Here is a 20540-nt window from a genome sequence, read left to right on the forward strand (position 1 = left end):
GCAGGGGCCCATCGCTGGCCAAGAAGATTAAAGTGTGTCAAGAAGATTCATCAGTGACTTGGGTGATAGGTCAAGATCTCATCCATCAGTTGGGGGAAGAGGCGGTGAGTGGCTGGGAAGAATGATGTGGGACTTTCCCTTAGGAGGCAGGGGGACATGAACAAGCTGACTCGGACAAATTGTAAACGTGGCCAGAGGCAGGTAAGATCAAACCAGGGAGAACACGTAGGGCTGAGTTGGGGGTCTGTGCCTTGTCATTGTTCTGGTAAGGTCATAGGATGTGGAAGGTGTTGCAAGATAATTTACGATAATGGTTAGGAATACAGGCTTTGAAATCAGACAAACCTAGATCCAAATCCTGCCTTTTCTATTGCTAGATGCATTATGGTGGGAAAGCCATCTGACTTCTGTGGGAATTAAAAGATGGCGGCCAGCCTGGCAAGTGGATGAGCGCTGGCCTCTGTTCCTCCTCACCTCCTCGGCAGGATGGCCTCGCCGTGCAAAGCCCAGGCAGGCATGTGAGGCTGCCCTGCCTGGCTCATCTCAGAATTTCACTACTCTGGCTTCAGCTTCCTTATCGGTAAAATGAAGGTCATGACAGGTATTTGAAGTGATGAACCGAGATAATACATATACAGCGCTTAGTGTGGTGCTTGGGCACATAGTTGGTCCTCAATACATTGTAGCAAAAACAAAAAGGGGGAGAGGATCATGCCGTCCCCTCTCCCTACTGCCCCTGATGCTTCTGGGGTGCAAGTCACTGTCACGATCAGAACTTTTTGTCCTCTTAGCCCTTCTGGTCCCATGATGGGGGGAGGGGTGGAAGAGGATGTGGGGGGCACGAGTGGAAGATGGGTGGGAGCAGATGGCCCTCCATATTTACCCAGAGTGGAGGACCACTTCTTGGGGGTGCAGAAGGGGAAAGACAGAGCTGAGTAAGAAGCCTTTCCAGCCTCAATCCCTTTCCAGGAGCCCTCAGCCCTACTTCACCATCCCACCTGCTTCTCTGTCTCTGGTCTCCTAGGCACTGCCCAAGCCTGGACTAGTGGTGAAAGCTCCCACCTGCATACACATTCTAGAAGAGTGAGAGGAACTCCAGCCTCCTCTCATACGAACATGTAGTGTCCTGCAACCCTGACTTGTGTGAGGCAATGGGGGTCCTTGCTGGCCCTAAAACGCCTTCTGGAAGAAGAACTGTATGTGCCCCCTTCTAGGCTGCTCCGCATTCCCTGGAAGCAGGAAGTCCCAGCATCAGCCTCTGTTTAGTGTCTCTGGCACTTCTGTTAATCAGGGCTTCCCAAGGCACGGAGCTCAGAAGGTGGTCTCCGAACCCAGTGAGAGATCAATGGGCACTAAATGCCTTGACATGCCTGGGGAGTCATAAGACCCCAAGACCGTGGGAAAAATCGGCAAGCCAGAGGAGAGAGGAAGATAACGAAGGGAAGACAGAGTCCTGGGACAGTAGGGTACATGAAGCTGGACAGGCTGTCTCCGGAGTGCACTGGGGACCAGCCTGCCTGCAGAGGTGCAGCCCCGGGCAGTGAGTCCGGGTGGAATTTAAGACAAGCCCAGACCAAACCAACCCTACCTGCTCAGTGCCTTTCCTTCTACATGTGAGAACGAAAAGCCTCACAATGAAAATGAGTACCCAGTGAAATTCTCATCAAGGCATAAACGGTATCAAGGGCCTTTGAGGGCAGGATGTGAGATGAGAGGGATCAGGAAGCAAGTGGATTCTGGAGGGAGCGCTGGTGCAGGGCAGAACGGAGCCCCCAGCGCCGGCCCAGGCCACACTCGGCTCAGGAGCTGCCAGTGGGCGCGCTCCCGCCTGCAGCCACCAGAGGTCACCGGCTCCCGCTGCTGGAGCTACAAGGTGCCCTGCCTGCCGGGCCTAGCCCTCGCCTTCCAGAGCCCGCGCGGCCAGCACCTTCACTGCCTCCCTCAAACCCTGCAGCCAACACCGCCCCCGAGGGAGAGACGGGACCCGCACAGAACATCTTCCATCCCCCTGCCAGGGAAGGCGGGCAACCGGGACCGGGGCTCAGGCCCTCAGCTTCTGCTTTCAGGAAGCTTGTTCTGAGCATAGCATCCCGGGCTGCTGTCAGCGCCCCAGCCTCTGCTCCCAGCTTCTTGCACACGGCCACTTCCCCAGGAAGCATCTTTCCTCTCGACCTCTTCCTCCTTCTCCGTATTGGAATCCAGAACTGGGCAGGCAGCCCCGCACCCAAGCCACCTCCATCCAGAAGGCCAAGCCCTACAGCAGACTCAGGAAATGCTTTGCCCCGAATTAAAAACACTTTGTGTTTTTAAAAAGCTCTACGTTAGCAACATCACCATCCAGTTGGAGACCTTCCCCCGTGTTGTCACCCTTTCTGCGTTACCACTTCAGGCCTCGTCCTCACCGTCATCACGGCTTGCCTGAACCTGTATCGAAATCCCATCATCATCCAGCCTCTCTCTGGGCTCAATCCACCTCCACCAATGCAAATCCGACCCTGCTATCCTGCTGCTTAGAAGACTTTGTGGGCTCCCCACTGCCCAGGGGACCAAGTCCAACCTCGCAGCTGGCCCCCGACGGTTCCCGCCCCGGGCACCTTCTCCCAGCGCCTCGCGGGACTCTAGCTCCTGGAACACTGTGTCCGTTCGCCTGGCTCTGGGCCTTTGCGTGGGTGGGCAGCTCCCTCTGCTGCGGTGCCCGCCTCCCTCCTCAGGGTGAACACGCCCCCATCTGCCCTGATCCTGGTGACGGGACCTCTCCTCCCTCAGTGCTGGCTGTGCGTCCCTTGGTCTTTCTGCCACACTTATCACCACAAAGAGCAAGGTTTTAGCTCTAAGACTCTGTGGCCCGGCCAGACCATGAACTACCCGAGGGCGGGGAGCTGGACCAAGTGCATACATCACTCTGGAGTTATCCCAGCGACATACATACTATTTAGCACTTAGGCTCAATCAGTGTTTGATGACTGACTCAATGTTTGCAGTGAAGGTTAAATCACATAACACACTACGAAGCAAAGCAGCTCTCTAGCAGCACAAATGCTTCAGGAAAGGACCAGCCTTCAGCTGTCTCTCTTCCTGGTAGAAGCGCCATGGCGATGTCAACACGGCGGGGGTGTTGTCGACCTCCCCCCATCCCTCACGCCTCTCCCTCGCCCTTGCCAGGCACACACTGAGCACTGCTAGGCGCTGGGCGGTAGGCTGCGCCCACACGGGAGGTTGTGTTTCCTCCTTAATTTATAGATGAGAAACCTGAGGCTTAGAAAGGTTGACCCAGGGCATTCGTTCAGCAAAGTGAAGGACGAGAAAGGGGCTGAACTTCAGGGAGCTCTAAGGGCGGGGATCCTTATCACAGCCCCAGCTCCATCCCTATCCAGCTGCGTGTGCCACCTCAGGGAGCCACTTCATCTGTTTCCTCATCTCATCACCGAGTAGCCTTGAGGCTCAAAAGGGAGTGGGGCTATTGGGATTTCCCTGGCGGTCCGGTGGTCCGGTGGTTAGGACTCTGCACTCTCACTGCTGAGGGCCTGGGTTCGATCCCTGGTTGGGGAACTAAGATCCCACAAGTCTCCCGGTGCTGCCAAAAACCAACAAAAAACAAACAAAAAGGAACTGAAAAAAAAGGGAGTGGGGCTACGAAGGCATCTAAAAATGACAATGTGCTCTGCAGATGTGAGGGACCACGGTTACCAACCTTCACGGCTCAGACTCTCTCTCTCCAGTCAGGCCACCTCTTTTCTCTCCCCAGCTGTCATAGCCTGTATTTTCCTTCCGTAGACTCTGGTCTCTATTTTTGAGCACTTCTGTGACTTGACAAGGTCAGTTGAATTTACACCCAAGGAGCTGTCCATTGTTCTTCTGAAACTCAGGGAACAGGCAGCACTTAGATGCTTAAGCTCCAGGTGCCTCCCTGTCCTGGCAGGGACATTACCCCCTCCGGATGCCTGAATATCCTAACCTGCCTCCCTGCCATCCTCGTACCCACCTGCCCTTTCTATCCTGTGGCTCATCCTGCAGTCCACTCACCCTCCCTCCCTCAGCCTCTAACCCATTCCTACTCCCTTGATACCCACACCTGTACCACTAGGGGCAAAAACTGCCCCCCTCATCTCCTGTGTGAGGGGCTGGATCTGTACGTGGGAGTCCAGGGAGGGACTTCTGTGGAACGCCACACCACCTCCTCACGTCCCTTCTGCGCTGGGTTTTCCTCATAGGGTCAAGCGCATCCTGGGACACGACACGCAGGGGCTGTGCTGTGGTCATGACTGTAACTGCGGCCTCTAACTGAAAAGCAAATACCTCTCCCTTCTTGCCAGAGCATAGAGGGTTTTTCCTTTTTATCACCCAGGACCTAGCGCTCTCTTCCTAACTCTAATAAATTGTAACGGAGAAAAAGAATGCCACGATGGAAAACGGCACCCTGATTTCTCCTCGAGGACTCAAAAAGTCATTATTTATACCTGTTGCTTCCTTTAGCATCTCTGCGAGGAAGAAGGAGGAGCAGCTGTACTTCACAGACCCCTTCCTTCGTTCACTCACTCCTCGTACATTCGTTTATGAAATATCTGCTGGACACCAGATTCCATGCTACAAAATGGGCATGCAGCAGAGGGCAGGCGAGGATAGAGATGCAAACAAGTACCATGTATGATGGTACCTGTTAGAGTGGTATCTTGAGTGTTAATGGGAGCTTAGAAGAAGGAGCATCTCAGTCTGTATAAAAATCCAGGAAGGCTTCATGGAGGAAGTGATGCTCATGCAGAGATTTTAAGTATGTGTAGGGACAGGCAAGGAGCTACAATGAGATCGGGACACCTGGAAAATGAAATGAAGGGGTTAAAACATTGGCAGTAGCCGTTGGACAGGTGGGAAATGCCAGATCATATATCTACCTCCAAAGGGGTTGAGCTTCTGTGGGCAAATAACCGAGGGCCACTGAAGAATACTGAGAAGGGCAGGGGCACTGCAAGAACCCTGCTGAGGGATGTGGGGTGGTCGGAGCGGTTAGGTCACCTGGAGGGTCTGCTGCAGCCCTTTGGGTCTCTAGAATTTTCCAGCCTCAGCCAAAGTCCTGAGGTCACTCCCTACGTCCTGTGGGAGCCATCGATACTGAGCCGTGGTCTTGCCCCCAGTTCACGCCAGCACCAGGCAAGAGCCACAAGCCAGCCTCGTTTCTCCCACGGGGCCTCGCAGTTATCACTTCCTTCTCCATAAAGCGGCGGGAGAGCTTCCAGAGCGCTCCTACTGCACAGCCTCCGCCGCCCAGGAGCACACGCCTCCCACCCCGAACACCCACAGGAGCCCTACCTCTGTGAGAAGGGGGACCCCTCCTCCACCCGCCACCGGGCACTTGCAAGGAGACCCGGGAGCTTGCTGATTTTTCTCTTGCTCTGGTTCATTTTCCTTCTGGAGCAGCAGGCTCATCTTCTGCATTTTTAATAGCTGAGCACATTTAGCATTCAGCACACAGTGGGCTGATAAGGCCCAAAGGGAAGGCAGCAAGCCACGCACGGGAGGAAAACCTCCTCCCCGCCCCCGCCCACATCAGTGGCTTTGCGGATTTGAGCTCCCCCATCTCCCACCGCGCTGGACCAGGGTGGCTGAAGTGGCAGCTGGTAGGAAAGTCAGACCGGCTGATGCAGACCCCGTGTAAGGAGCTGGTTCTCTGGATGAGCAGCGACTCATAAGAAAAGTCTGAGACCCTCGTCCGAGCTCAGAAAGAGCCGGTCGTAATTCTCTCTTGACTTCACCTGGGAAGTCTTACCCACCTCCCTCCACCTTTACGGGCTCCATGGGCTTCGGGCAGGGTATTCTCTGGCCTCTGGCTCCCCCAGGGGTGGTCCCCATGGGCAGGACGGTGAATTAGTGGAGAAGGGCTCTGAGAGCCTGGGAGCTGGGCAAACCGTGGGTGCTGCTAGGCAGATCTGCAGGGGACAAGGCTGGTAGCCCAGGGATGCCCTGTTTCCCCCTTTCTTCTAATGCAGTTACTTTTTAACCTCTCCAGGCACAGAAGGGAGAAAACAACAAATCCACGGACCATTTAACCTTATGTGAGACGGCAGGAGGTGGGCCTGAACTTAGGAGCGGTGTTTTATGGCCGGACACGTGAATTTGAGCTACTTGGAAAAGGGCGTGTTGCTAACCTGCTGTTAATCTCATCTAAAGGCCACGGCCCACCACCTGCAGACACGGCTTATGCTTTGGCCTTTAGATGCAGAGCTCCTGGAAGCAGGGAACAGAGTTTGGGCAGGGGATTCTCTACATGGCCAAACTGGGTCCTCTGGGTCTGCCCCCACGAAACCCCTGGCAGCAGCAGGCGAATGTGAGAAAGCAGAGAGTTCCTTCCACCTTGGAATTTAGCAACTCCTGAGGGGAGGACAGCATTAAAGAGACCCAAGGAGCCACCTTCACACACCTGTGAATGAAAGAACCAGAGAGTTCACCTGGCCCAGGTGTCCAGATTTGTGCTGTCTGATACAAGAGCCACGAGCCATTTGTGGCTACTGAGCACTTAAGATGTGGCTGAGGATCTGAACTTTAATTTTTATTTAATTTTAATTCATTACAATTTAAAAATAGGTACTTGATTCAGTTATAAGAAAATGTTTTAAGTATGTTTTGGAACAACTTAGTATGCAAATCTATTTTATAATCGCTGTTTTTTTTTTAATGAAGTCTAAGTATGGATCAAGTATTTCCAGTGATAATTTGGTGTCCAAGTTGAGATGTGCAGTAAGTATAAAACACACACAGGATTTTGAAACTTAAGAAAAAAGAAAAAAAAAAGAACAACCTATCTCACTGATTATATATTGAAATAATACTGTGGTTAAATTAGATTTAATAAAACAGTGCTCAAAATTAATTTCACTTGTTTCTGATCACTTTTTCCAGCGTGGCTACTAGAAAAGTTTAAATTACCTGTGTGGTGCACATTACATGTGATTGGACAGTGCCAGTCTAAACAATTCTAGGTAAAGGGTTAACCATCTCCAGGAATGGAAATCTTATGATGCTTTCCAATGGTCAGATCCATTTCATTCACTTCAACAAATATTTACTGACAAGGGGACTGTGCTTGCTGAGTGTGAGGACCTGCCATGTGAGAGGCCCCGCAATCACCACGGAGCAGGAGGAATACAGAGGTCTAATCTACAGCCCCACAGAACGGGTCCCGGGTAAGGCAAAACCGAAGTGCAGCGGGGGTTCAAAGGAGACGCCAGTGCATCAGGTGGCCGGCAACAAGGAAGAGAATAAGAGAGAAAGGCTTTGAGGAGAAGGTGGTCCCTGGGGTGGGCAGTGAGAAGCGGTCAGGGTTTGGGCCAGGAGAGAGGGGACAGGATGCCGTGGAAGGAACCCTGCTTCCTCCGGTTCCTCCCCTCCTCGGACCCCATTCTCCAGGGCCCTGCTCTTCTTAATACGCCACATATCTTCCCGGGAATCCCCATCTGTATCACGGCTTCAATGCCTGCGTCTACGCTGACAACTCTCAAATCTCCATTCCCAGCCCATGCCTCTCTCCCGACCTCTGGGCCCAAACACTCAATGCCCAGCGGACATCTCCATGTAGATATTTCTCAGATACCTCAAACTCCGTGGACTCCCCGGCTGAACTCATCCTCTCCTCTCCACCCTAGACTCTGGCCCTTTCTGTCCTTCTCTTGAGGAAGTAGCAGGACCAGTCACCCAGCTGTCCAAGCCAGGAACATTACCCTAAACACGTCCCTTGCATTACCAGCCCTAAGACAACCAGCCCCAGAGTCCTGTGGGGTTTTCCTCAGTACCTCTCCCACCTGGCCCCTTCCACACACGTCCACTACTGCTGCCTGGGTCCAGGCTGTCACCATGCCCCACCTGCGTTATGCAAAAGCATCCTCACTCTTCTGGCTGCTTCTTTTTTTTTTTTTTTTTTTTGCGGTACGTGGGCCTCTCACCGTTGTGGCCTCTCCCATTGTGGAGCACAGGCTCCGGACGCGCAGGCCCAGCAGCCACGGCTCACGGGCCCAGCCGCCCTGCGGCATGTGTGATCTTCCCGGATCGGGGCACGAACCTGTGTCCCCTGCATCGGCAGGCGGACTCCCAACCACTGCGCCACCAGGGAAGCCCTCTGGCTGCTTCTTCAGTGGCCCCTCATGCCATCCTTTACACTGCTGTCGGGGGGTCTTAGTACAATGGAAAACTGCTCCTCTAACAGCTCCATGCAGCTTTCAGGGTGAAGCCCAAATTCCTGAATTTAGCTCATACAGCAGAACTTTATAACCTGGCCCTCATTCACCTACTCAGTTTCAGCTCCTGCCTCTCCCCACAAGCAAGTACTTCTGCATGTTCTGTTCCCCTTGCCTGGAACACCCTCCCCATTTCCTTAAAAAAAAAGTTTTTTTTAAATTGTGTTTAAAAAAAATATATCTCAATCATAAGATTTACCATTCTAATCCACTTTTCTTTGTCTAGGTTATTCCTATTCACCCTTCAAATTCAGCTCGAGTGCGACCTCTTCTGAAAAACCTTTTCTGAGTCCTCAGCCTGGGTTAGGTGCCCTTCTGCTGTGCTACCAATATCTTAGCTCTTACCACATTGTATTCTGTGTTAGCTTATGTCTCTTTTTACAGACTCCCTAGGACAGAGTGTGTGTCTTTTTTTTTTTTTTTTTTTTTTTCTTTTTGCGGTATGCGGGCCTCTCACTGTTGTGGCCTCTCCCGTTGCGGAGCACAGGCTCCGGATGCGCAGGCCCAGCGGCCATGGCTCACGGGCCCAGCCGCTCCGCGGCATATGGGATCCTCCCAGACCGGGGCACGAACCCGTATCCCCTGCATCGGCAGGCGGACTCTTAACCACTGCGCCACCAGGGAGGCCCAGAGTGTGTGTCTTATTTAATGTTGTATTCAAGGGCACAGTGTACAGTTGTGCAGGTTACAGACTGCACTAGATGCCTGGCTGAGGAAATGAGTAAGAAATGAAGACCATTAGCCAATTGTGCACTCTGGTCCAGGGCTGTATCCAGGCCTTTTTCTAACTTGCACAGAGGCGCCATAGGTGCCAAGCCCTGTATATCTTCAGGGCTTGTTATAGAGCTGGCACATAGTATTATAGTAGGTGCTCATTAAACGTTAAATTGAATAAAGAGGATGGATGGTTTAGGCAAAGGGACCAGGGGAAGACATGGAGGGGACGCTGGAGTAATGGGATGTTACTGAATGATCAAGGTTGGATTAGGGGGGTTTGCAGTCAGTTTTTAGAGGGTCCTTATAGATACACCTCCTCCTAGATGTAGGTGCTTGGCTTTTAAAGGGGAACTCAGTTCTGGTTCTGCTTTTTTTTTTTTTTCCCCTTTGTGCACCCATTGGAATAGATTCTACAATATATAAAGGGCTGAGACCCTAACTCTTAATTCAGTAGACAGTGAGGAACCTTAGAGAATCTTTGAGGACTGTGTCTTAAAAATCACAAAATATTCAGGCTTGAAAATAAGACTCAGAGAAGTTAAGTGACTTGTTCAGGGTCACACAGAAAGTTAGTGGCCGAGCTGGGCCTTGAACTGGCTTTCCTTGCCCCTCCAGTGCTCCTTCTTCCACGCCGCCCTTTGGGGAAGGCTCCCTGAACTGAGGCGGGCCCTGGAAGCCCCCAGACCAAATCCTCCCAGCCCTCCAATAGGAGTCCCCAGTGACGGTGGGCAGGGGATGGGCTGACCGGAGGTGAGAACGGGCAGGAGGTTGCTGTGGTCAACGCTCAGCCTTACTCAGCGTGCCTCCCTTGATCTGTCTAGATATCTACCTACTTGAAGTTGGGTAAATTGCCCAGGAGCTTTCTACTCTTCACACAAGGTCAGTGCTCTAGTTTTTGGAGGCCTTTTTTCATGAGGGCTTATTTCCCTTCTCGCAATCCTTTTGGTTGCTTTTCTTTGGACCCTGGCTAGTTTTTGTCAGATTCTTTCAAAACCACCTTCTGCCGCTAGCTGAAGGGGCCTTGCGCATAGCAGGGCTTAGTAAGTGCGTGTTGAGTGGGTGTGACCCGAACGTGGAGGATGATCTAACCTGAGCGGTCTCCCTCGAAGCCTTGCCTCCTGGGAGAATTCTTGGCGCTGCATCTCACCCTCCTGGGACCACGTTTATCAGTTATCATTTATTGCATTCATGCTATGATCTTCCATGACCCCCGAGTCTCCTTCTGACTTACTCCCCATGAGCCCCCTGCCCAGCTTTCCTCATTTAGCTGCTCTATAGCTCATTTCTAGACTCTGAATAAACGGTTTTATCCTTTTCCATTTTCAACTTCAGTCTGAGTCTGAAGAGCCATTTCCCTACTTTTTCCGGGAGACTGGGCTTCTCAACCGGTACTCCTGGCTATAGGGACTCTGTCCTTCGGCACACGTGATAAGAATGATGACAAAAACATTATCATCAAATATTTATTGAACGTGTTCCCTGCTCCAGACATCACGCTTCCTGCTTTTATAAAAATTAGTTCACTTCATCCTCACAAAAATCCTGTGGGGTAGAGATATCAGTAACCACATTTTACAGATGAGGAAAACCAAGGCACCCCAAGGTCACCCACCTAAGATTTGTATACAGGCAGTGATACAGGAAGCACTTACATCAGGACACCAGATGCTGCCTTGGCAAACAACCTTTCAGGGGCTCTCCGAGGTCACCCTAAGAAGGACACTCACGCTACCAGCAGGCAGGCCCAGAGGCCACCAACTGTCACTCTCAGGCCAGGTCTTCCCTAACCAGCTATGTCCTTTTACAGCACAGAGATCCTAACACTCAAGAGAACAAAGCTCGTCCGGGAGCCCTGGCTGCGTGACAGGTGCCTCCTCTCCTTGACAGCCATGTCTAAACCTTTCCTGTCCATCACAAGAGGCCCCTTAGTTGATCTGGCATAATTAGCTCTTTACAAAGTCATCAAAATTGCCGGCGTGCAGTGACACACCAATCGATGGCTGATTTTAGTCCACAGCTTTCCCAGCTATGAATGTAAGTGTAATTACACGTAAGAAAGTGTAAGAAACGTAAGAAGTGTAAGAAGACATCTTCTGTAGCATGAATGAACAGAAGAGGTTTTCTCTTTAGATATATAAACGAACAGAGCCCACACTTATCCCTCGTCTGCCTTCACGAGGCCAGCAAGATAAGGCTAGAGGCTCTGTACTAAGCCGGTCCCTAAGGGTTCCAAGTCGGGTCCTTGGCATTTGAAGATACTCATCTTCTGCTTCCTGTCCTCATTTTCACTTTGGTTTCCTATCTGTCCATTCCACAGGTAACCTTTTCTGACTTGTCGGTAAAGACAGAGATAAAAAAGTGAATTAGGGCTTCCCTGGTGGCGCGGTGATTAAAAATCCACCTGCCAATGCAGGGGACACGGGTTCGAGCTCCGTTCCGGGAAGATCCCACATGCCACGGAGCAACTAAGCCTGTGCGCCACAACTACTGAGCCTGCGCTCTAGAGCCCGGGAGCCACAACTACTGAGCCTGCGTGCCTAGAGCCCGTGCTCCGCAACAAGAGAAGCCACCGCAATGAGAAGCCCGCGCAGAGCAACGAAGACCGAACGCAGTCAAAAATAAATTTAAAAAAAAGTGAATTAAAAGCCTCTGATTTTTCACAGTCACCTGCAACCAGCCCTCTCCCACCCCATCAGGTCGCAGGCAGCGACATTCCCTTTGGATTTCCTTTCTTCCTTCCGCCATCAGCTCCCAATTACCTGCCTCTGCTGGCAGCTTCTTCACAGAGTGCAGACCAGGCTGCTCGTGATGGGAAGCTCTGCGGGGGGCCTGCCTTCCAGGGCCCTGCGCAAGGACCAGGGCCTCAACTCCCTGCGGGGCAGACTGGCTGTGCTTTTGATTATTTATACCAACACTTCTGTTCACTGGGGTGGAAAATTGAGAGGTGACCGTATAACTGAGCAATATTTCCGTTACCCTCTTCTTAGACACAACTTGCCTCAGCTCTCAGGAGTGGAAAAAATTCCCCTGTCGGGCAGACAGTCCTTTAAGGTGGGTGCCCTGTTTCTCCTGGTATTTAGGTTTCTCATCCCATCATTTTGGATTTCTGTCTCTTCCCTCCCCACTTCCCCAAATTCCTGGACGTGATGCCCAGGAACAAAGCCGCTGGGTAAACACTGTTTCCTGTGGTGACAGGGACAAGCAGCGAGCACCCGACACTCACCATGCTTTGTCCCTTGATCCCTTAGCTGAAAAGATTGTGTGCTGTTTGCTGCTGGAGGTTAGGAGATTGTCTTTGGGCGTTTTGAATGGCTTTGAGGAGCTGCTGGCAGAGGTATGGCCGCTGAGACAGGCTTTTGTTTTCACCTGTACTAGTGACGTCCGGGCATTGGAGGGTGGAGACGCCGGAGAGGGAGAAGGTCTACACATTGAACCGTGTCTTCTCTCTACAGGGGGAGAAAGAACAGAACTCAGCACATCATCTGTAGCAAGTGAGTCACATGCATACGCGTGTACATAACAGGCAAAGGGGAGAGTGCTGATCTTGCAGTGTAGGTCCCCGAAGCCTCAGTTCTGACCTCAGTTCTAGTTTGCTTGACATCATATCCCACCAACTAGCAGTGATTACCTTCTGAATCTCTGTATCAAGTGGCAAGCTGAACTCACACGACAGTTCTCGCGGGAGGCATTTACCAGGCGGTCCTTCTGCAAAACCACTGCCACAGGACTAGCAGAGGGGATGCCCCGTGTCATGGGAACGTAGTGAGAGAACCACACAGCCCAAGCCATCCCCAGACAGCCACTCAGAGGCCACATGGTCCCTCGGGGCAGTGGGGAGGGTAGGACTTTTCACATAACAAATAGCAATTTCTCAAACCTGACCCCTAGCAGGAGCACTTAAGTCACAAGGACTTGTGACATTCAGCAGGGCTGAATGAAAGGGTCTTCTAGATCCAGAAGGTGGGCCAGCATCTGTCCACACGCCCCTGTGGCCTCTCCAGGGCTCAATGAGGTCCAGGGCCACAGGTGCTGGGCCAGGACATGCAGGAGGATGTCAACGCTGAAGGCAGAATCCACAGGTCTGGGGCCTGGACGTGGGCAGCCCCTTCCTGGGGCTCTAAGAGAATACCAGCGCCCTGGGAGACATGCCCCACTTGTTCACCCTCGTTCGGCTCCTGTGGTCTCGACTTGATGGGCAGGATAAGAATGCTGACCAAGAGAGTAGGTGCACGAGGTAAAGCTCTGGTGTACACCCACTACGGTGGCTCCTAACTGTTACAGGGGAACAGATGTGACAAACGTTAAGGACCCTTCCCAAGAAAAATGCCCCAAAACTCTGCATACAATTACAGGAAGGAATCCCGAACCCCCAAAAGACAAACGCTCTGAAATCCTAAGTCCGCTCTGGCTCCCTCGCACCTACTACAAAGCCTCACATATAGTCAGTGCCTAATTACTATGTGTTGAATAAATCAATGAAATTATAACAGATCTCCTCATGGAAGGACTAGAGATCACAAAGCTGGAGATCTGGGTTGAATGTGATAACGAAGAAGATGGGGGCCAAGATCCCACTCTCCCTCCATCTCCGAGCTGAGTCCCACTTTTCTCATTAGTGAGGCATTTCTGGCTGCTGTTCCAGGTACCCTGGAAAGAAAGCCAGACTGACTATGGCTACGAGGGACAAGCCTTTGGGCTTCCTCTGCACTTCCTGGTACCAATGGGCTGCCAGTTTGTCTCCAAGCCGACTGCCTCTAATCCTGTGATGAAGCGGGAATTGGGGAGCAGGGGAAAGTGGATTTTAGAGGATCATCTGATTGCTGGGTGTTTTTGCTTGGCCAGAGTTCACAGGTTGCCTGCACTGAATAACTTTACTGGGGAATCTTTCTTCACTGAATCAGAGGAGACCTTGCATACATGCTCAGGTCCCAGAGCCATCCTGTTCAAGGATCTGAAAACCAAGAGCTAGTTCCAGGGCCTCTGTTTTGATGTAGTAGAGAGAACCCTGGGCTAGGAGCCAGGAGATCCAGGCTCCAGTTCCAGCCACACCACATTATTAGGCCTGGAGTTCACCACTTAAACTTTCTGTTTCCATGCCTTTATCTGTAAATGAAGTGGGTCCCTAGATGGCCTTGAAGGCCTTTTTCTACTCCATTATCATAAATACAAGGCATACTTACACCTGATCCTTCACTTCCCATCTCTCGTGATTCCTGAATGTCAGAGCAATAATTATAGCACAAGTATTGAAATATTTTACTCAGGCAGGATCTTCCTTGGAGGAATTCATCCTTTGTAAAATTGTACTGGTCTTTACAACCCCTCTGACACGGGCAGGAAGCAGCCAGCCGTCTCCACCCTCCTCAGGACTGACTGGCTAAAGAAGACCCAGAGAGGCGAGGTGACTAGCCAAGGTCAGGGTCAGTGGCTATGAGAGGAATGGGGCCTCTGTGCTATGGGCAGGGGCTTAGCTGCTTCTCAGGAAGGCAGGAAACGGGGTGTACTGTGACCAAGATGTGAAGCCAGGGAATTCGGAAGCACAGGACTTAGAATCACTGAAGGTTAGAACTGGATCTTAAAAGTCAGCTCATCCCATCTGCTTGCTGATGGATGAGTTTATCACTTAGAGAGGTTATCAGTTACCAGCCTGCAGGGCAAAGCTAGTCGGTGGCAGGGTTGAGTTCAGAACCAAGGCTTCTCACTTCAAATGCATAGTTCTTTCTGCCCTTCAGAAATGTCTTGCTCAGCAATTTTTTTTTTTTTTTTTTTGGCTGAAGTTTCCAAAACTAAAACAAGACTTTGATTTTTACCACTACTGTTTTGGATTGCTCTGCAAACTTCATTCACTCATTTGCCCTCGTGGGCTCAAGCTGGCAGAGGGGGTGGGGGAAGGGATATGCAGAAGTATTCCCCCATTCTGGAGAGATAAGCCTTCATAATGAAGAGAAGTTTTATTTTGCTAAACTAAGAGTGGAAAATAATACCAGTAAGCAAAGATAAATCACAAAGAAGCGTGACATTAAGGACAAAAGGAATGGGCGAGACCAGGGGTTCCCAAATCACCTCCAGAGAATTACGATTAGTGACCCTGCCAAGGCGTTCTGCTGCTAAACTCACAGAAAAAATTAAATCAATGGATCAGCCTTCTTCTTGGTTTTATATTTTAGTCCCACAAATTTTTCTTGAATGATCAATGGAAAGAACAAGTTGCGAACGAGAGACTATTCATCAAGTTTGGAAGACAGTCCTTTACCCTTAGTTCGTTTTGTTTGGTTTTGGTTTTTTTACTGTGAGATTTTTGTATGGTAATAAACAGATTGAAGCAGCATTCCCTCCTTGTGAAACTGTTTCCCGTTGACCAGACTGAATTAAATCTGTCGCTACTTCAAGGTATCCCACAAAGAGGACCACACGTCTGTCCCCTCAGCTTTGAGAACGAGCTTGCCAGCCTCCGGTGCAGGCGACAAAGCCTATGTAAGAAGTTAAAGTGGGGAAACAGGGTCAGAGTGATAGGAGCTTCACTCAGGAGGTGAGCATCACACTCACTTCATTTGGCTAAGCTTTTGAAAATGCGTAGAACTGATGTCCGGGTAGGAGAGAGTTACTAGATTTTTCAGAAAGATGTTATTCCTATTCATTCTGTGTTTCTCTAGCCTGTGAAGACCCGCCTGTAGGTAACTGTTGGAGAGGTCAATAGGCTGGTGATGGGAGAAAACAGTCTTAGTTTCTTGTAAAAAGATGTTGCCAGGCAAGTGGAATGTCTCTGGGTAAAGTGTTCCAGATGTACATCACAATCATTCTGATATAAGAACTCACCTACTTTGGGCTTACTCATCCCCGCCCTGCATGCTCCCCCTGCATTTTGGTCAAGGGGCTGCTTTAGGTAGAGCCCTATAATTATTCTAATTCCATTTGCCTTGCCCAGAAACAGTTTACAGAACATTTATTTTTTACTCACTATTAAAATATTCTACAGACTGAAGCAATCTTAGAGAAAAAAACCCTTTCTCTCCAGATCTTCTCATTCTCTGTTCATGTATATAGATGCATTAACAAAACAGTAATCAATTGATATTTTGGACTATTCTTTTTCAACTAACATTATTCCATTTCTATGTTTCTAATTCCCATATATTGGTCATTTTAAATGGTTAGGTAATATTTATTCACTGACATCATGCTTTAGATTACTTAGCTATTCTCCTACCACTTACTGTCTGGCTTTTTTTTTCTTCCTTTCTTTTTTTTTTTTTTTTTTTACAATTTAGTTAAAAAGTGATTTGAGATTGTTTCTTTGAGGTGTAGTTCCCAAAGTGAAAAAGGTTGCGATAGTTTATAGCTTTTGCAACACCTTTCTTTCCAGATCGTGGGACAGAAAGACCAAACCAATCTATTGTGCTAATGTTGAATGTGAGTACCACTTACCTACTGAAGTGAAAACAGAAAATCACTGTCAGGCCACTCACGCAGAATTAAACGTCCACTACATCAATAACAACCTCAGTGACTGACGTGGGATCAGCAACCTCTGGTCTCACCCCTTCTGTCCTTTGGCCAATAGTAATAATAACTTATTAAGACTTTCCCATGTGCCAAGAACTCTACTAAATACTTGAATTACCTTAGTAATTACCTAGTATTTAGTTCTTACAATACCCTAAGAGAGGTACAATTATTATATCTGTTCTACAGACGAAGAAACTGAGGTTAGAGATTCAAGTTGACCAAGTTCATGGAGCTAGGAAATTGGATTTGTGGATGTCTTCAGAGCCTGTGGTTTTAACTCTGAGCGCTACCACCTTGAAATCCTGGAAGATGCTGCCGCACACAGGGAGAGCCTGGAAGGCTGCTGGACACCTCCCCTCCCCATGGAGTACGGGCATTTCAGCAGGGCACCTGACTCTCCTAGGGAGAGGGGGAAAAACACCTAATGTGGCAGCTTTTAAGGTACCCATCAGCCATAGCCTGAGACCTCAACCCCAAAGAAATGACCAAAGAAAGGAAAAACCAAATCCTTTTACTTTTTTTGCATTTCCATCACAGGAAATCCAGAGCATGGCCTCAGCCACTGGCTGTTCTAAGACCACTTGCTTCACTGTGTACAGCCTAACCATCCATGAGGGACTCCAGGGTGCAATCCCAGAGACCAGCTGAGCAGGGGGCTTGCAGACACCATGTGGGGAGCCCTGGTGTCTCCACAATCCTCTCGCCTTACTACTCTCCACTGGGAAAAGTCCACCAGGTTCTCAGGCCATTGCATCTCAGTAAAAATTCGGAACCCTCCCCTCCCCCCATGCTTATTCACTGAGATAGTTTTATACTCACAGCATCAGTGTCCTGCATTTAAAACCTCAGCACAGACGCCTCACGAATGGCTGAGCCGGCCGCCAACACCCAGTGTGGTTCCCTGTACCAGTTTTAGAAAGAACGCATTGGGAATTTTCCAATATGGTGTTTAAGGGATCAATCCCCGCCCCGCCCCTGCCCCCAACAGAGTGTGCGCACCACAGTCCCTTGTGGCCCGACACGCTTGTGTAAACTCACTTGGGCTTAGGCCAGCTCCTGGCTTGCTCATTTGACAGTGCTGAGTCTCTTTCAGCCCTCACCTCTGAGAGCAGGTGCTTGGCAAATCATTAGCCGGGTCCTATTTTATCAATGGATTCTATCTGCTTTAGTAGCTACGGTCAGGATGCTTTCCATAAAGGACAACCCTGAACTCCAAGGGACCTTCCAAAAGTAAACTGGAGCCAGAGGGTGAGGGGCAGAGCGCACACCCTGGCCCGGGGAATCATGCAGGAACCACGCTAGCTGTATCTTGCAACCACTTGGTGAGGGGGTGAGGCAGGTATCCCCCCATTTTACAGCTGTGGAAACTGAGGCAGGTTGCATTTCGGAAACCTGTCCAGGGTCTGTTAAGGCTCGGAAGTGGAGAGAGCAGGGGTAGCATCTGAGCTGTGGTCTCATTTGCCACAGTTGTAGCTGGGCACTAAATATAGTGCCATGGTGGTTAGAGGGGGGATATTGAATCAGCTTTCCTCAGCAGGGGAGGAAATGAAGACACAGGAAAGTCAAGTGACTAAGGCAGGCAGCAAGTGGCAGGCAGAGGCGTGCCAAGCAGCTCCTGTGCCAGGAGTGCTTGTGAGCTGCCCAGGAGCGCACTCCCTCCTCGGGCTGCGGTGCCTCTTTGAAAGCTGTCAGGGGGCTTCCCTGGTGGCGCAGTGGTTAAGAATCCGCCTGCCAATGCAGGGGACACGGGTTCGAGCCCTGGTCTGGAAAGATCCCACATGCCATGCATGGAGCAACTAAGCCCGTGTGCTACAACTAATGAGCCTGCGCTCTAGAGCCTGCGAACCACAACTACTGAAGCCTGCGCGCCTAGAGAAAGCCCGTGCACAGCAATGAAGACCCAACGCAGCCAAAAATAAATAAATAAATTAAAAAAAAAAAAAAAAAGCTGTCAGGGCCTGAGTGGCTGGGGAGGTGTTCCTTCAAGCACGGGTGCCTGTCACCAGTTAACTTATACTAGTTCTTCTTTACCCCTCTTCACTGGCTACCCAGATGGGCAACACACACCACCTGGGGCCCTTTGACAAAAGCCACTGTGGGCCGGTGCCTACACTGCCCGTGCCAGCTCAGTTCTCAAATCCCCCTAGGCTTTGGGTTGGTTTCTCGGCCATGTGGTCACTCTGTGCCCATTCATTCAGTTAGGAAGAGAAGCAGCATTCCTTGGGTGCCTACTATGTGTCAGGCACTGAGCAAGCTACTTTTACACCTACCAGCTCATGCAATCTACCCAACAACCCCCTAAAGTGGATACTGTTAGCTTCCTCGTTGTAGATGGGGAAATTAAAGCTTAGCAAGATTATGAAACAAGGCCAAGGTCACAGTGACCTTGGCAGTTAGAAGGTGAGCCCAGGCCTGCCTGGCCCCAGAGTCAATGCCCTTTCCACCATGCCACCCTCTGGGATACTGTCTTTCCTCTACACGTAAGCAATACAACTTGTCTGAAGATTCTAACAAAGCGTCCCCGATTTTCAGAGCTGGCCCAGGATACAGCTCTGAAGTTAGATAACTTGGGATGCTTTCTACATCTCCCTCTCTGAGGCATTCCCCCACCCCACCTGCACTCTTCTATTGGTTAGTTATACTAAGGTATACATTTCTGGTATCAACCACTGCTGGGTAGGATTTGGGGAGTCCCAGGGACTTTCCAGGGCCCTGATGTATTTCCATCAGCCCCCAAGGATGCCCTCACTAGACGTTTAACCTAGCTGAAGGAGAAACCCACCTCAGCAATATAGACCAGTGGGGAAACAAACACATGTACACACTGCTGGGGGTACTTCCAAGGGATGACAGTTCTCTGGAAAGCAACCTCGTGTTGATGACATCGGTTCCAAAGCACTCACAGGGCTTCCCTGGTGGTGCAGTGGTTAAGAATCCGCCTGCCAATGCAGGGGACACGGGTTCGAGCCCTGGTCCGGGAAGATCCCACATGCCGCGGAGCAAGTAAGCCTGTGCGCCACAACTACTGAGCCTGTGCTCTACAGCCCGCGAGCCACAGCTACTGAAGCCCGCGCGCCTAGAGCTTGTGCTCCACAACAAGAGAAGCCACCGCAGTGGGAAGCCCTCGCACCGCAACGAAGAGTAGCCCCCGCTCGCCACAACGAGAGAAAGCCCGCGCACAGCTACGAAGACCCAACGCAGCCAAAAATAAATAAATAAACAAATAAAAGAAATCTATTAAAAAAAAAAAAAAGCATTTGATCTGGTAACCTGGTAATTTAGTCTGGAAAATAGACCTCAAGGAAATATCCCCCCGCCAAGAAAAGTTCAAAGATATTCTCAGCAGCATTGCTTACAATAGTAAAAAATACCATAACCAACCTGGTCTATGATAAAACAACTGAAAATGACAGGTATGAGGGTTATCTCCATCTAAGGAAATGTGTATGTGAACCAGTACTACCCAAATTCACAAGAAAATTTATAATATCACCAGTATATGCAAACACTAATCATTACTTTATAAAAATGTAAAACATTTAACATATATATATATGAATATATAACATAGATAGAAAAGGAAAAAAGGGAAGGATATAGGATGCCTCTATTTTTGTTAAAGTTGCTTTTTAAATCCATAAAAGAAAAACAAACAACAACAACAACAGAAACACTAACACATCCTTAACCAGAGAGGCCAAAGGGGAGAAAACAGGTGCAAATACAAAAGGAGGAAAGAGAGAAAAGCATGTGTTAAAGTCACACCTCATTCATTCATTCACTCATTTTTTTAAAGCATCTCTTTGGCACCTACCATGCACCAAGCACCGAAAGATAATGGTGGTGATAAGCCAGACACTGCCATGGCCCGAGGGTTCCCTCAGGGAGAGGACACACTCTCCAGGTCCTGGCTGGCCACCACTTGGTCACCCTGAGAGTAGAGAACAGGGTCCCCTCTGAAGGTGGGCTGCCACCTGGAGGACCTGAGGCCAGTGAACAGCCTGCCTGCCCCATGGGACAGAGCTGCCATCCTCGCCTTTTACTGCCCCAGCGATTCCCGTGTGTCTGGAGCCAATATGGTAGTGGAGGCATTGA

At 50.2% G+C, this 20540-nt stretch overlaps 1 protein-coding gene across 8 annotated transcripts in view; it reads right to left on the minus strand.

Moving 5' to 3' along the window:
- Positions 1-20540, minus strand: part of ATXN7L1 (ataxin 7 like 1) — a 242304-nt gene that overhangs the window by 40319 nt on the left and 181445 nt on the right. For 7 of the 8 annotated variants that reach the window (XM_060107827.1, XM_060107826.1, XM_060107824.1 and 4 more), the window contains one exon: positions 12163-12385. In XM_060107827.1, coding sequence (XP_059963810.1) covers positions 12163-12385 — 223 coding nt within the window. Of the gene's footprint in view, positions 1-12162; positions 12386-17264; positions 17298-20540 lie in introns of those variants that run through there. The other variant, XM_060107828.1, reaches the window with a different exon arrangement.

Source organism: Mesoplodon densirostris, chromosome 9, assembly GCF_025265405.1.
Source record: "Mesoplodon densirostris isolate mMesDen1 chromosome 9, mMesDen1 primary haplotype, whole genome shotgun sequence".
NCBI lineage: Eukaryota > Metazoa > Chordata > Mammalia > Artiodactyla > Ziphiidae > Mesoplodon > Mesoplodon densirostris.